Source organism: Chanodichthys erythropterus, chromosome 4, assembly GCF_024489055.1.
Source record: "Chanodichthys erythropterus isolate Z2021 chromosome 4, ASM2448905v1, whole genome shotgun sequence".
Taxonomy (NCBI): Eukaryota; Metazoa; Chordata; class Actinopteri; order Cypriniformes; family Xenocyprididae; genus Chanodichthys; species Chanodichthys erythropterus.
In genome coordinates, this window is record NC_090224.1 from 6803591 (window position 1) to 6820942 (window position 17352).

General features: G+C 38.3%; 1 protein-coding gene across 1 annotated transcript in view; it reads left to right on the plus strand.

Annotated features, from left to right (window-relative positions):
• The window catches only part of LOC137018394 (proline-rich membrane anchor 1-like), a 79552-nt gene that overhangs the window by 8253 nt on the left and 53947 nt on the right, over positions 1 to 17352 (plus strand). The window contains exon 3 of the mRNA XM_067383016.1: positions 16956 to 17088. Within this exon, the coding sequence (XP_067239117.1) occupies positions 16956 to 17088 (133 nt within the window). The remainder of the gene's footprint in view (positions 1 to 16955; positions 17089 to 17352) is intronic.

Consider the following 17352-nt stretch of genomic DNA (forward strand, 5'->3'; position numbering starts at 1 on the left):
GAAATATTTTTAATTGAAATATTCACAGCCTAAATATACGACCATGTTGAATTTCAGCCCATAAAAATGCAAGCCTTAAAAATACAGTGCATCTAAATGCAAGTACAGCTAATGTAATGCATATTTTTTTCAAATAGTGCAATTCAACAAGCTTTTTATTTCAAAAACATTTGGCATTATTTTACTTCCATACTGCTGGATAAACTGATTCTTGAAGTAGTAACTGACATTCTTAAACACCCAAAAGACCAGACTGATACAGATAAAATAAGATGTTTTTTTTTTAAATGGTCATTTATCACACATCCACTTATCTAGGTAGTCCAGGCCAATAATTGGCCACAATGCATAATGCTATGCTGTATTACTCTCTGTTGTAATGTCTCCATAATAACCCTATTGGAGAATACACATAGTACTGATTAAACCCAGAGTATTGTCGAATTGTACATATTTTTATCTCAAGATTAGTCTGCATCTATTTTTAACAGAACTGCTAAGGATGTAGATGAGGGGAAATAGATTAGATGAAATTGCTCCTGGGCTCTTGGAAAAGAACACACTCTTTTAAGCCCAAAAAAGGACATGCGTGGCAGTCAGAAACACATGGCGAACTCTGCTGACCTTACAGAGGTGCTCAGAGACATTAGGATTGTTATTGTGACAAATTATAGTAGCCTATAAGCCATAAGAGCCCATCCTCACTAGCTTTTACCTTAAGCTGTAAAGAATTTGATATTATTTTTATGGTGCTAACCTATGTGTCAATCAAGATGTTTGCAGTGGTGGTAGTGGTAGCAACAAAAGAAGTAGGATTTTTTAATTTTTTTTTATTTACATTTTTACATTACCTTTTCCATCATCTAACACAAACTAACTTAAAATTAAAATCTTTAAAAACATTAATTTTATATATATTTAAAATAATCTTTAGCAAATCTCAAATTGTACATTACAATGTTGTGATGTCGAAATTCACTTACAGCATTTAAAACAATTGATTTTAGATTTTTGTTTATTTAAATAATTTACATGTTGTTTTTCATTTATTTAGGTCAAAAATATAAGAATGTGCATTGTTTATGGGTAATAGTTTTGTGGTATGTGATGTTATTTAAAATCTAGGCAGAAAGTCGCTGCCTAAAAAACAACAGGATATCACAGAGAGCTTTGAAATGGCAAGTACTTCTTTCCTCTTGTCAGCCGTTCTCCCTCCGGGCCTGTCGGCTTGACTCCCCCTCCTGACAATCAAAGTAAGGGAGAGAAAAAGCAAAGCTAATGTCTCCCTGTCCAGAAGGCTGTTTTGTCTTGCAAGTGTATGTGCCTGTTTATGCTAATTCAAAGCATGTCAACATTAATTAAGCGTTTTGGTATCTTAGGATGTAATTAAGTGTAGCCAAATCAAAAACACATTGTGACACAAAACAGAAATTAAGCGAAACAAATTCTTCTCTCTGTATCTTCTCATCAGGTGAATCACGGCAGGTGACAGCACTTTTCTGAGATACCAGGCAATGTTTTTGCTTGTACAGCATGACCGAAAATTCTCCAGCTTATCACACTTCTGAATTATTCAAATTTGTGCAAGTAGGATAGCTTGCTATAGGGAAAATTGCTGTGTCAGAAGTGTAAAATTGCCCCACACAGTGAAAAGTTAGGGGCTCTACTTCTGTGTAGTTCTACATTACACAACAATGTAAAAGTATAGGTGCACAGTTAAAGATTGATATACGTAATTTAAGTTAACAATGGTGACCATCCAATGCTAATGTGGTTCCTTCACTCACAGCGAGCTATTATAATGCCATTTTGTTTTATTTCTCAGTGAATGTGTTGTATTTGCAGGTGAGGTATACAGTGTTTTCCAAGGTGTTGAAAGGGTCAGATATGTTGCCTACATTTTTTATCGCTATATTTTGGCTTCTGTTTTGACCAGTATACTTTCAAATAAAGCCACTTAGTTTATGTTTAGTATGTCAAGTGTGGATTGCAGAAACTGGTGAGCCAGGCTCATTTTACACTTTTTGAATTCATTTAAATTTTAGGTTTCAGATGTTTAATTCTTGGGTTGTTCATAGTAGAGATGTGTAAGACTATTCGACTAGTTCAGTGGTTCTCAAACTTTTTTACTCCAAGGCCCCCCTCTTCTCCGAATCAATACGGCAAGCTTCCGCCCTCCCTTTATTCACAAAAACATTTGACAACTACGCAAATATATTGAACTCTGTTCATGCAGAAGTATGTTGTAGCGATCAGAGAGCCGAGAACACATATACATGGTTTGTTTGTGAATCAATAATAACGCACTCACGCATCCCTAATGTACGACTCCTCTATGTCACTGTAATTGTCTTTACTTTCATTACAAATGTCATCCATCAAAAATTTTTTAGCAACATTGGTTTTCTTTATCCAACTGAGAGATGTAGTTTGCATATCCTATGTTAATTCCCAGTTGGGCGTTTTGAGCCACCGTTCAATCTGTACTTCACACAGTGCAATGAGAAACAGCTTTGGCTGCTCCGAAACAATCACAGAAAACATATGAGAGAGGTGGTACTTTGTTAATTTAATTTTTTTAAATTATTTTAATTTTTCTTTTTATAAATTTAACATATTAATATTATAAATATAATTTTATTTAAATTCATTTTAAGTTATCTTATGGCCCCCCTGGAGGATCACTGAGGTGAGGGAGTATTTTGAAAGCCTACACAACTTTTCCTTCATATCAAACTAGCATGTGTACAGATACTTTTCATACATGAGAAGCGTGTTTAAACCCAGACATGCCAGTGGTTGCTGTGGTAACAAACAACAGTACCTTAACGTGCTGACTTATGTAGACCAACCTTTATTTCAGGAAATCTGTTTATAATAGGCTATTAGGTTTGAAATTATTGATCCTGCGCTGACTATTGATTCAGGTGATTTGAATAAATATGTCTATAATGGCTAACGTTGCTTAAGTGAATGCTTAAGTTTAATACACAATGATCATAATGTAAGGCAAGCACACCGCATGTATCTGACCTATTTTTAGCCGCATTAATTATGGGATTTGACTGTTCATAGATTAAGTAGTCTATTTCAAATGGATTGCATATACAGACTGTCTCCGGGGGGCTGGTTGCAAATTTTCTGTTGCAAATTTAATGTTTACAAAATTAGTCGTTGTGCACATACCTAGTTCATAGGTCTTTTCAAACAGAGGAACATTTAAAGATACCTTTCTTCATACAAGATCATTTCTGGATCATAGTGCAGAAGGATGAGGGGTATGTAACTCCCACTGACATTTTCACTGACTGTGAATTTAAGAAATTCTCTTGGCATATTGAATCTAGGAGTCAGGATCCATTCACCTCCACTCACACACTTGTACATTCACCTTCCCCTCTGTCCAATGTGTTGTTGAGCTTATTTGCTGGACATTGGTAATAGAGGAGCATTAGTAGATTGACAATCATTGGCTGAAAACCATGCAATTGCTGTGTGCACAAGATGGTATGCTAAGTTGCAAATAAGTTCAAGACCCTCAAATAGTCTTAGCTTCAAGCGGAGGCCATAAAGCTTTTTTATGTACTGCTGATTAATGCTTTCCAGTTTAGGTTAATTACATACTACTGAAGCTGATCATGATTCTCGTGATGCAGCAGTTTGAATTTAGTTTGAATGTTTTTTTTTGTTTTTTTTTTAGTGTGCCTTTACCCGTACTTGAAAATGCTAAATGAGAATGTAATATAAATCATAACTAGGTGTTTCATCAACTTTCAGATTTTTTTTCTGCAATGAAGAACTTTAACCCTCTGGAGTCTGAGGCTGATTTGGGGCTTGGAGAAGCTTTGACATGCCCTGACATTTGTGCTTTTTTCAGTTGTTCATAAACATATAAATGACAAAAGTGTCATTACACTGTATTCAGCACAAACTAGGCTACAATAATATGTGAGGAACATGTATGTACATGTTTGTATTGTTGAAGGAATAATGTTTATGCGTGGTTATTGAAAAAACAAAAAACTTAAGTCACTGAAATAAGGCCAAAAAAGTATATTAAATCTGTGTTCACAAGACTTCTGGGTATTGGACGTTGTAGACTAGAGTTTTTGCTTCAGAATTATGTAAAAATTATGCTGCCTATAAAACAATATATTGATTTAGTTTTTGTAAGACACTTTTTGTCAAGAAACACAGTATACATGGAGGCATGAATCATCATGAATAATGGGCCATTTACACCTGAGAGGACAAAAGAATCACATAATAATGTGAAAAATGACTTGCATATTAATGAGGCCTTTCAGTCAGGTAGGCTGTAAAAAAAACCTCTGTAATAATGTCTCAGCACATCATAAACAGCAATACTGTGAAATATTATTACAATTTAAAATAGTGGTATTCTATTATATTCTTTAAAATATAATGTATTTCTGTGATGCAAAGTGTCTGAACAATTATGTTACCTCTATGGCATTTCATATAGGCTTTTAGCTTAAAAGCATGCACATTTGGAGAAATATTGATGGATTCTTATATATTTATGTAAATTTTCTATACTGAGAAGTAATATTTATTGTCATCACTGTGAGTACTGTATACTGTGTTTTCAATTCATACTTGCAGCCGGAGGGCGCTCTGTACACCTTTAGACCACAAATTCATATAAAGAAGAAAAGGAACTAGGAACTAACGGCATGTCTTCTAAAGATCGCTAACCATGGCTTTAACATCCAAATAAACACTTTTCAAGACAATAAATACATGATTGAGACAATGCACACAAGTATTGCCTCTGAATTTGCGTCTGAATAGTGCTGGGTGTGGCCGCATTAGCGGGTAATGAGCTGAATCTCGGACTTCTGACATGGCTCTCATTTCATACAGATTACATAAACACAGAATGTTTGTTTTCGATTTGACTTGCACAATTTAAAACCTGACATTTCAACGTTTCTTTAGACATAAGTGTCATTTTTTGTCATTAGTATTCATAAGTTACAGTTCATTTTCGGAGAACTATCAGATTGGACTTCGTTCAGAGGGAGAGGAGAGATCACGCATCATGTTAGTTTTCTTTATTTTACAAAAAGCACAACATTGTGTTTTTACTCTGAGTGTACACAAATAAAAGAAGACATTCTATAGTTTCAATTGATATGTTATGTCTCTATGACAAGAAATTATGGAGTATTTTAAGTCTGTTTTGCTGCAATGTGAAAAAAATCCTGCAAAACGCGCCAGCGCGTTTTCGGACCTCAGGGAGTTAAGTGTCATATTTAGGGTTGTGTGTTGCCAACTACCTCAATTTATGATACAGGTGTGCATTTCTGTTAATTTGTTGAAAAGACAAAGGCAACACCAAGATCCTAAAGTTTGTGAGAGCAGGTAAAGTTTGTAGAGAGCAGGTAAAGCCTTAGGTAGGAGTAACATAATGTGCTATTAAAGCCGTTGCCATTAACAATGCTATCTGGGATAGGCACAAATCTCTGCGGATAAAACAAATTGCTGCCCTGTTTAGAATCAAGATTTAAGGTTGTGAACTTTGTATATTGTGTCATGTCTTTTCTGAGTTGTTTTGCCACTTTGTGTGAATAGGCCTACTTCAGGATACCTGGACACATACAGTTAAGCCCAAAATTATTCATACCCAGGACAAATTTTTAATTGTGGTGAATTTTTATTTGACAAATAGGCATCTTCTGGCTGGAAATGGCACAAAAAGATGACAAAAGAAAGTAAAACATTGTGTTAAAGATACTAACTAAGAATATTAGCTATATATATATATATTTAATTTTTACTTTTTTTTTTTTTATTTAATTTTTTTTACATTTTGACAAAACATTGCTTGTCCACAATTATTCATACCCTTTCTCAATAATCAATGGCAAAGCCTTTATTTTACACACACCGTTTTTTTGCACTTTTCCACTGGTATTTTGGACCACTCCTCTTTTGCATAGATCTCCAGGTCCTTGAGGTTGGAAGGCTTCCTTGCCATCAGTCTTCAGTTCCACAAATTATCAATTGGATTCAGGTCAAGGACGTTTGTTCCAGGCGCCAGTGTGAAAGCACCCTAAGTACTGATAGAGTGGATTATTAAAATAATTTAAATAGGATGTCTGATTCATTTGGGATAGGAATCTCTGTAGTTACTACTATAAGGCTGGTTGGTCTGTTGTTTGGATGTGGCCGTTATATTCATTTATAACGTCTGTATATAATTAAGAGAAGGAATCTATTTAGGCAAGAATCGTGACCTACTACTAAAGCGGCCCTCTTGAGCAGTTTCCGGGATCGGGCTTTCCTTATTGATTTAATTAGCTTTTTATGTTGGATGGGATGCCAACAGGCACTTGAACGACCAACTGTTATTTCACTCAGAAACTTGGCAAAAGGTCTAAATCCATAATGAAAGTGCACCAGGCAGCACAACGAGAAAATTAGCTTACGGTATTCACCAAAGGTCAAAATAAATGAGGAGAGGTGTTATGACGAAAAAAAAAAAGACATTCACAGACAATTCTATCTGGCTGGGATTAGATTCCAGTGCTGTAGTCTGAGATGTTTGAAACATTTAGCAAGCAAATTATGTAATATTAATGAAGGCTAATATTTAACTCAAACATTGACAATAATTAAGTTACGGTGAGAAACACATTATTTTCGTTATGTTTTGAAAATAGTTTTAAAAAAATCAATCAAATTGTTGATAAAATCTTAGTATGAATTGTACATGTGTAAATGTATGAACAGGAGATATTGCAATAGGAGTCAAGCAATATCTCTTTCTAGCTCTTGCTCTTCCTCTTGCGCATCAAGCCCAATGCCACTGGCAAATGTCAGGAATTGTGGTGGAATGTCAGGAGTCACGTTCTGGCTCAACCACATCTCCTCCACTGAACGGACAGGACATGCTCGCAGGTCTGGCCCTACACCAGGCTCCTAGCTTTAATTAAAAAGGGCTTTAGGATGTGTGCCAGAGACTTTGGAGAGTCGCCTTCATCGATCACCCTCACCGTCTCATCTAGCTTTCCACACCCCCACAGCTTTTGAATCATCTTTGTACTCTCTTTTTATTTTTTCATTTCACCACTCATCGTCATTGGATGATGGAGTGATGTTTTTCCCGCTGAGTATGACTAACTAGGTAGGATGGGGGAAGCAGCCGTTGCCTGCAGGCTCTGCACTGACCTTTGCTTAGATGCACTTTGTCATGAGTGTGGATGAGCCACCCACAGGGATGGAGGCCCACGATTGCTCCCTCCCTCCACCTGCAGACTTTCCCGTTGTACAAGTAGAGCAGAGGCATTCCCTACCTGTGCTTGTGAACAAACGCAAGAGGTCTGTGGCTCAGGCGACAGAGGATAAAAGTGGGGTATAGAGTGGGGGGCTCTAGGTCTGCAGAATGAAGGTATTGGCATCTGAATATCTGCAAAATCAAAGCCAGTGACATCCACTTTTTGCTTGTGTAATATCTGATATCATTCAAGCACAAGGAAATCAGCAGATGGTACTGCAACCAAAGAGAGAGTGAGAAGAAAAAAACATGAGCCCGTACTCTAACCGAGCGGTAAGATTTAGTCTGGAGTTGAAAATTCTTGTAAATTACTCAAAAGTCCCTGACTTTGCTCCTTGTGTGGCAGTCTACCAAAAAATGTGCAGAGCTCAACTCAGATGGAGTTATTGTTTGTTTTTATATCTGGCAGCCTGTCAGTCCTCTTATTTTAAAATCAGTTTTGCCCAGGCAATCCAGAGCCATGTAACTCCATTAAACAGGAGAGCAGGTACAAAAATAGCCTAATCTAATAGGCCTGGTTTGCTCTGCCTTCATAAGACCGACCCTCTGATATGTCCGCTGCTCCTTTATCATTGACAGGAGATGATGTTATTCACATTGTACACGGTGCATCAAACTTTAACTTTGGATTACAATATTGTTTTTATTTGGTGGTTTTTCTTATAAGGCATTTAGTATACGTTTTAGTGTAGCTGTTGAAACATGGATTGATCAAATAAATGAAGCCTAAGAGTTTATTTTAAGAACAATAAACTGACCATACCGACCATAACGACCCCAAACTTTCGGATGGTAGTGTATGTTCACACATATTTGTAAAATATTTTATTTAATGCGGTGTAGAATATATAATACATAGAAATGGATGTCAATTGAACATTCATTCTAATTTCATAAACAAGATGCATTTGTAATGATCTTATCGAAGTTTAAAGGGATAGCTAAGCCAAAAAATGAAAACTTATCCTCATGTTGATCCAAACCTGTATGGCTTAATGTAAAAAAGAAGATGTTTTGAAGAGTGTTTCTCTTTTTGTCCATATAATGGACTTAATTGACTTTCATTGTATGAACAAACAACACAGAGACATTTTGATCTTTTTGATCAACATGAGGGTGATTAAATGATAACAGAATTTTCATGTTTGGGTTTAACTACAGGGGGTGGGAATCCTCACAATCCGACTCCAAACGATTCTTGATCTACTTTTTTTCTTATTTAGTCATTTGTTTACCGACTTGAAAATCTAAAAAAAATGTTTTATTTAATTTCATATGTAATTATAAATACTTTTCAAAATAATTACACATTAAAAAATTAAATTAAAGCAGTTGTTTTAAGTTAAGTATTTTAATTATATAAACTAATATAGCTTCAAAACATAAAAGCAAGTAGTAATGGGGGGGGGGGGGGGGCATATTACAAGCCATAAACAAAGAGTGCTTTCAGTATTTAAAGAGTATCTGAATGTTTTCTATTCAAGAGCTGTGAGTGACTTTTCTCGTTCACAGCTTTACTGTTTGATTATTACTGATGACATCATAGACAGTGGGAGATTTAATAAGCTGCATTCACACTAATCCACAGATCTCTTTTGAAATATAAGATGTGGGCTGTCCTGTCTGTTTAATCCCTTAAGGGCGCAAAACATTTGCGATATTTTATAAATGTTGATAAAAATTGAGACATGATGCCATTTCCATTAACGGATGTCATGCAAATAAAACTCGACGAGTCATTTTCCTCTCGCGATAAGTCATTTTCCAAAAGATGTTTCTAATATTTGCCACGGCTTCTAAAAGCCCTTCTCCCTCATATATGCTTCCCTGTGTGCTTCTCAATACTCCAATGGATGCTTCCTCAATTCTTCGCTCCTCCGCCTTGAGGATCAAGAATATTCCAATATACAAATAAGATTTCCTTTCCTGCATCGATTTTTTTTTTTTTTTTTTTGGTGAACTATCCATTTAAGAGTCTAAAATCCTCCTATTTGACCACGGTTTCCCTTTTCCCATGCATGTCCCACATATTCCCTACAAATGCACAAGGGTCTAATTACTGAGTTCACTCAAGCTAGACACTCTTTGCCACTGGAGTTCATCTCTTTGGGGCAGTCATCTTTTCTCTGTAAGCACATAGTGTGTGTTGGGCCATTTGAGACTAAAGAGTCTTCCGAGGACAGGCCCTGTCTTCCAGGCAGCCACTACACTCATTATTGAATATTATTCATTTCACTCTTTGCTGCAAGTTATCAGACTGAGAACACGTGCAGAAGACACTGTGGGCCCTATACAAGCAGACAGATTTTGAAATAAGGGGAAGTAAAGTCACAGCTGGGAAATGTTCTTTTTTTTAAAAGTCTTAATGTATTAACATTAAAGTTGTGTAATCAACCAGTATACATTCTCATGTAGATGTTTTAACAAATGGGCAAGTCCACTATGATATTTAAATAAGGTCACTTTTTCACTTGCCCTGAATCTTTCTGCCTTTTCTATAATGTATTTTGATTTCCGGCTGTGTCATAGTTCATCTGTAAAGAATCTGACTTGGTAATCAATATAAGAGTTACTTTCTGCTCTGTTGAATTATTTCCGCAGTTATGCGTTTGTGTTTTTCCGTCCGTTCGGGGTCATCAATCAGGATGATAAACAGCAAAAGAGAAGCCCATCTGAAGTTGCTGATGCATTGGTCTCGACCCAGGGGAGAATTATTCAGTGATTTATACTCCAAAGCTGCTGGCTAATACCTCACAGCCCTTTAATTAATGGGAGGTTTGAGAGAATAATGAGAAGTAACAAAGCGATGTTTGTAGTATTTCTCCTGTGTAACAGTGTACCAGTGCTCTTTTACATTAGAATAATGCTGATTCTCGTGCTGAAGACTGTGCTCATCTGGTAAGAACTCTAAACTAGAGATGCACCGGTACAAAATTTCTCAGCCGATACCGATAGCTTATTATTTAGCTTTAGGGATGGCAAGATTCACCGATTCACATCGGTGCATCGGCATAAAAGTTAACGATGTGATGCATCGATTTAAAAAGAGTGCATCGGATACAAGTTGGCATTTGTATTGCGATGCATCGTTTCTAACATATTTGCATATTATTTATATTATATTATATTATTATTTATTTATATATAATTATTAGTAGATGCACTATATGTTTATTATTTAGAAAGTGAACAATAATTTGTGAACATTATTTTATATGTAGATCGATTTTGTTACATGTACGGTGTCCTGTGACCTAGTTTTTCCCCAGTCTGTCTTATTAGTTCATTTGATCCACCTGTGTCTTGTTAATTATCCCATCACCTTGTTTAGTTCCTTTGTTAGTCTCTTGTATTTATATCCTGTGTTTGCCCTCACTCTTCGTCCGTTCTCGTTTGTATCAACACGTGTGTATGCTGTCTCTCTCTGTTTGGAATTAAAGTATTGTTATATTCGTCATCTTCATCGTCGTTGTGCTTGTCCCTACAACCACACGTAACAGAAGAACGGACCTAAACAGTTTTTTTTTTTGCGGCGTTTTGCTCCAGTTTTTATTTTTGTTTATCCTTCATGGCTCTACCCGCAGTCCAGCTCCTCTGCCTGGAGCAGGGAGGCCGCTCGCTGGAACAGCACACCAGTGACTTTCTCCAGCTTGCGTGCCTGACTCACTTCCCGGACCGCTCGCTCTGTATTTACTATCGTACCGGCCTGAGCGAGCGGTCCAAGGCACGCATTCCAGCGGGCGGTCCAACGGAAGACTTCGCCGCATACGCGGAGTGGGTGCTGGTGAACAACAACTCCCAGTTCACCATCGGCCCCGCTGAGGACGACACCAGCACCACTCCACATCCAGAGACCAACCATCCGCCATCGACTATGTGCACGATGGAGAAACGAGAGCCCACCGCAGACCGCGGAGATCAACCTGCCGGGACGATTGAGACCGAACCTGAAGAGAGGACGGAAGGAGTCGTCACCCCGGGATGTGAACCGCTAGGTGTGTCTGACCAGGTGCGTGAGTCCGCTACATCGTGTGCTGTCGAGGGAGTGTTAGTGGAGTTCGAGAGCTGGGAAGAGAGCCCTGACCACAACATCAACACGGCGGATGGCATCGTCATGTCTACAGAAACTTTTCTGGATTTATTGGATGTGTTTGAGGAGGTAAATTTCCCTTGTCTTGTCTCCCCGCTGGTCCCGTCCAGCTCAGAACTGTCTGTGTCCCCGCTGGTCCCGTCCAGCTCAGAACTGTCTGTCTCCCCGCTGGTCCCATCCAGCTCAGAACTGTCTGTGCCCCTGCTGGTTCTGTCCAGCCCTGTGTTCCCTCCCAACCTCCCTCTCCCGCCTCCTCAAACCATCTCATCTCTGCTTCCCCTGGTACCCTTCAGCCTCTCATCAACTCCATCACGTAAACGCATGGATCCGACTCGACGCTTCAGGCCACCAGTGTCACCGTGGACTGTTCTCCTGGCTCCGCCTCCAGCCTTCGAGTCCAACACTCCACCGCGGCCTGTCGACGCTTCGCCTTCGCCGTAGCTCCTCCCTCCCTCGGCTCCACCGGATACCTTCAGCCTCAAGACTCCACCGGGCTCCCTCGTCCCACAGGCTCCGACTTGCTCAGACGTCATCCAGCCTGCACCTACGGTTTCGCCTGGCTCCTCCTTCCCCCCGTCTCCTCCTTCGTCCTCGGTCGCACCGCCTCCATCTCAGTCTTCAGGTTCCCGGATTCCACCTCGGATGCTCGTCGTCCCGGCTCCAGCTCGGTCTCCAGATCCAGCAGTGTGGGTTGGGCTCTCCGGCATTCCAACTCCACCTGGATCACCATCATCGGTGGCTTCTCCATCGGCCGTCCCCAGGGTGGCGCCTCTCATCTCCCCACGATGGTTCTTCCTATCCTCGACTCCACCCTGGGGCCTCATCATGGTTGGTCTCTGGACCAACATCTGGCTCCTCCTGCTCCAGGCTTCCCCTTGGCTCCTCCCACCCTCCACTCCCCCTTGGACTATTTTTGTTTTCTGTGGACTTGGTTTTTTTTCATCTGCCCTTCGCCCTCCTCCAGAGCCCCCACCCTTCCCTCCTCTGAACTCCATACGGCGCGAGGCCGCGCCTACCCGGAGGGGGGCGATATGTTACATGTACGGTGTCCTGTGACCTAGTTTTTCCCCAGTCTGTCTTATTAGTTCATTTGATCCACCTGTGTCTTGTTAATTATCCCATCACCTTGTTTAGTTCCTTTGTTAGTCTCTTGTATTTATATCCTGTGTTTGCCCTCACTCTTCGTCCGTTCTCGTTTGTATCAACACGTGTGTATGCTGTCTCTCTCTGTTTGGAATTAAAGTATTGTTATATTCGTCATCTTCATCGTCGTTGTGCTTGTCCCTACAACCACACGTAACAGATTTCTCCTCTGTAAACTGTTTCTCAAGTGCATTCTCTCATCACCACTGCTGCTACATGTATATGACGTATCACAACGCTACAGAGACCGAGGCATGTCTGAGAGTCTCATAGAATATAGATTAATATGGCACTACAATGTTTGTGAAAAGTGCCTTCTGACTTCTAACGCATGGCCTTAAGTTAATATATGATTTGCTCTCTGACTGAACCAAAGAAGTAAAAGCAAACTATCTGTACCATATTTAGGTCCCTTTGATTTCCGTGTTGGAGAAAACATGGACGGAATCGCGGAATCCATTCATAAAAACTGAATTTACTGTATAACGCGGAATGTCACGGAATTTGTCAAATTTCGGATGAATAAATCAAAAGTAGGTGTGTACAATTAAATTAAATCGTGATTTGTTATTAAACCACAAAAAGACTCTTTGAATATGATTCCTGTGCATGTTCTGCTTGAATGCCGCAGATGCGCAAATATGTGTACTACACGTACTGAAGCACACATGATGCTTAATTTTTAGAAAAAAACTATTGTCATATCATATACACACACAGAAACTTCAAGATCATGGCAACCCGTCAAAATAAAAGTTCAGTTTAACTTGTAACAGAAGTATAGCCCTATTACTATTGTAGTACCTTGTACTACTATTGTATTACTATTGTATGGTATAATGTATGTCTTAATGTAATATTACTACTACTAATAATAATACAATATTAATTATTACTATACAAATAATACAATAATAAATATTAAGATTTTGGAAGGAATAATCACAATTTTTCATCCATGTTTTAATTTGGAAAAAAATACATAAAACAGAATTTGAGAAAAAATAAAAAGTTTAGAGCCCTACATATTGAATTGCATAGCATCATATTTCTTTCCATTGCATTGTATTGCATTGGATCGCATTGTGTTGAATTGAATTGAAATCGGATGCATCATAATAGGGGTGAATCGTATTGCATCACACCGGTAGCTGCTTCATATCTATCTTTAATGTATCGTATTGTTGGCTATGCATTGAGATGCGTATCGCATCTGCCTCAGTTATGGATATGCACATCCCTATTCAGAATGATATCTGCCAATCCCAATAGTTGGTGTGGTTTGTGTGTGTTTAGATAGATAATGTAAAAAAAGTCAAAGACAATATAAGGGTTAAAGGAAAAAAAATCTCTCCCAACTAATGCTGTAAACTAAACAGGAAACCCTCTCATTTGGGAAATATAAAAACAGAGCCCAAACTATTATATTCAGCTGCTATTTATTTTCAGACATAATTATGCTATAAATAAATGCTATATATTTTTAAAATACTAAATATATATTAAATGCTTTTATCAGCCGATACTGATGATTGGCCGATACATCTGTGCATCCCTATTCTGAACCTTTCTTAAAATCGGGCCACATTTTCACTATCTTGCTTAACGTTGACCTAACTGATTGTTACTACGTAACACAAAATTGTTACTACTTTCCACAAACACGCATGCTGCATCTCTTGTGTTTGTTTATAGGTTTTGAGAACATCTACAAGTTCAGTGTTTGTAGTTACATGCTGGTTTTGATGCAAAGGTAAGAAGTCATAATGGCTGTAATCAGTTCACACATGTACACAATCATATAAAAGTTTTGTTCAGAATTTCTACCCCCTGACAGTTTTACCTGTTTCAAATAAAATTGTTCTTTTGAAGTTTATATTTATCAAAGAATCCTGAAGAATCCCCACCGTTTCCACAAAATTATTAAGCAGCACAACTTTTTGCTACAGAAAATTCAGCTTTAACACCAGGAATAAATTACATTTTAAAATATATTAAAATAGAAAACAGTTATTTTAAATTGTAGCAATATTTCACAATATTACTGTTTTTACTATATTTTGGATCAAATAAATGGAGTCTTGGTAAGCATAATGTAATAATGCTGATGTAAAAGGGGTACAAGACTGGTGTTTTCGTTCCAGTTGCTATCATACAGACAGTATTTGAGCCGCTATTGAAAGCTGTTGTATGAACAGAATTTGAGACTTACTAGTAAATATGGTTGTCAATCCCAAACACTGTCAAAAGCCTTAGTTTCAGAACAAATACACCTGAATCTGAGGCTCAATTCTCAAAAGTATTTAGACAGAAAGGCAAAAAGTGGCAGAAAGGGATCTATAGAGTGGTGGAAAGTGAGAAGACTAAGAGCTAGAGGAAGGGAGAGTGAGAGAGGAGAGGCAGTAGCCCTGTGTGCTCATGAGGGCAATGAACTTGTTAATTAGCCTTCTCCTGTGCATTTTTATAAGTACCATTAAATCTGCTCAGTAAAGCAGGGTGCCACTATCAGTTCCCAACCAGAGAAAACTCATCTGAACTTTAAAGTGGAGGGGAAGGTAGAGCAGCCTGAAGCACTAATATGTTTCTGGATGAGACGGCTGTGTAATGGTCCAAATAAAGCGCCTCTCGGATATGGAATGATAAATGGAGTAGAGCAGAATGCTGCAGCCTTGTGATTGGGCCATCAAGCAGTATTGGTGTGAAAGACCAGTTTGAGAGTGATAATAGTAAAAGTACTGTTCTCTACATTAGGGATGGGTGGGATGATCATAAATGGTTAAGATACACTCCTGATCCAAAGCCTGGGGTTCCTCCTTTGTGATGCTTTGCCAGGCCTTTACTGTGTCTGTCTTCAGTTGTTGTTTGTTTATGGGTCTTTCTGCCTTTAGTTTTGTCTTCAGCAAGTGAAACGCATACTCGATTGGGTTGAGATCATGTGACTCGGCCATTGCAGTATATTCCACTTATTTTCTTTCAAAAACTCCTGGGTTACTTTTGCAGTGTGTTTTGGGTCATTGTCCATCTGTGCCGTGATCCACTGCTCAATCAGCTTTGCTGCATTTGGCAGAATCTGAGCAGACAGTATATCCCTGTACTCTATAAAATTAATCTGGCTGCTTCTTTCTTCTGTCACATCATCAATAAACACCAGTGACCCAGTGCCACTGGAAAATTTGCATGCCCATGCCATCACACTGCCTGTGTTTTTTTTGGATGATGTTGTATGCTTTGTATCATAAGCTGTTCCAAGCTTTCTCCATACATTTTTCTCCCTGTGATTCTGGTACAGGTTGATCTTTGTTTCATTAGTCCCAAGAGTGCATTTCCAGAACTGGGCTGGCTTTTTATTATTATTATTATTCTTGAGGCTTATGAATGGTTGCACCTTGTAGTGAAGCCTCGGTATTTGTTCTTGTAAAGTCTTCTCTTGATTGTAGACTTTGACAATGACACACCTACCTCCTGGAGAGTGTTCTATAATGGGGGTCCTGGGTTTTTTTCTTTACCATGGAAAGGATCCTTCGTTCATCTACCACAAACTGTTGATTTGGCCACTCCTAATGTTCCTGCTATCTTTCTGATTGATTTGTTTTGTTTTTGAAGCTTAACAATGGTCTGTTTCACTTGCATGGAAAGCTCCTTTGACCTCATCATGTGGGTTGACAGCAAACAGATGCTTCCAAATGCAAATTTTAAATAGGGTTGGGCATTGACACAAATTTCAGAATTCAAATCTATTTCAATTCACAAGATTGCAATTCGATACGATTCAATTAGATTTGTATTGAATAGATTAATAGGGGCCTATCAGGTACAGTAGATGGCAAATTTCCTCAAGGAAAAAGTGTAAACAGGGAACCCCAGTTGGTACATCACTATAATATTAAAGGTTAAAATTAACTGATTTGTAGGTTATTTTTCTAGCTGGCTAATGAGCTGGCTTTTCTGAGGTAAATGTAAAGTACATGAAATTTGTTTTCAAGTGGTTTTATTGATGTCTTTCAACATACCTTCTGATTTTCATTCATGTTTATTTCATGCTGTAACTATTAGTAAAGCAGAAGAGATGATCTGTAAATGTGTGCTCTGCCCTGACACTTTGCTTAAACTGAGGCATTATCTGTCACGCCAAATTAAAGAGCACCAAACTGTATTTGTTTGAATATCATAATAAAATTGACAGAATTTGAATGCTGAGACTTTGTTTCATATCAGAAGTAACAAAGCACAAAACGTATTGCAATTTATTGGATGGGAGGTATGCTACAAATCTCAGTTCATTCATCAACTGAAAACACTTGAAAGATCTATTCTTGGGATTTAAGAATCTATATCGCTTCTTCAAACTGAGAATCGATTATAATCGAGAAATCAATTTTTTTTAACCCAGTCCTATTTTTAACACTGTCTCTCTTCCAGTGGCTCCCTCCACTGTATCCCCCATAATACCCTGGAGGAGAGAGATGGAGATCTTAGTTCTGGGGACAGTAAGCTGTGCATCTGTGGTCTTCCTCCTCCTGACTGTCATCATTTGCTACAAGGCCATCAAGAGGTAAGACTCAATAGTTTTAGATATTTTATGCCAACTTCATTTAATTCTACTTGTCATCATTTTCAGAAACGTGTCTAAAAAAAACTGAAATTAGTAAAATATGAGAATTGGGTAAATATAAATGTGATGAACTATCCCTTTAGGTCAGTGTTGACTTCCTTTTTTAAAGCACCAAACAAGCCTACAGGTAAACAAAGAAGATTCCATTAACTATTTATCTGTGTCAGCTTCACGCTTCCTTAATGTAGCAAGATAAGGCAGAAA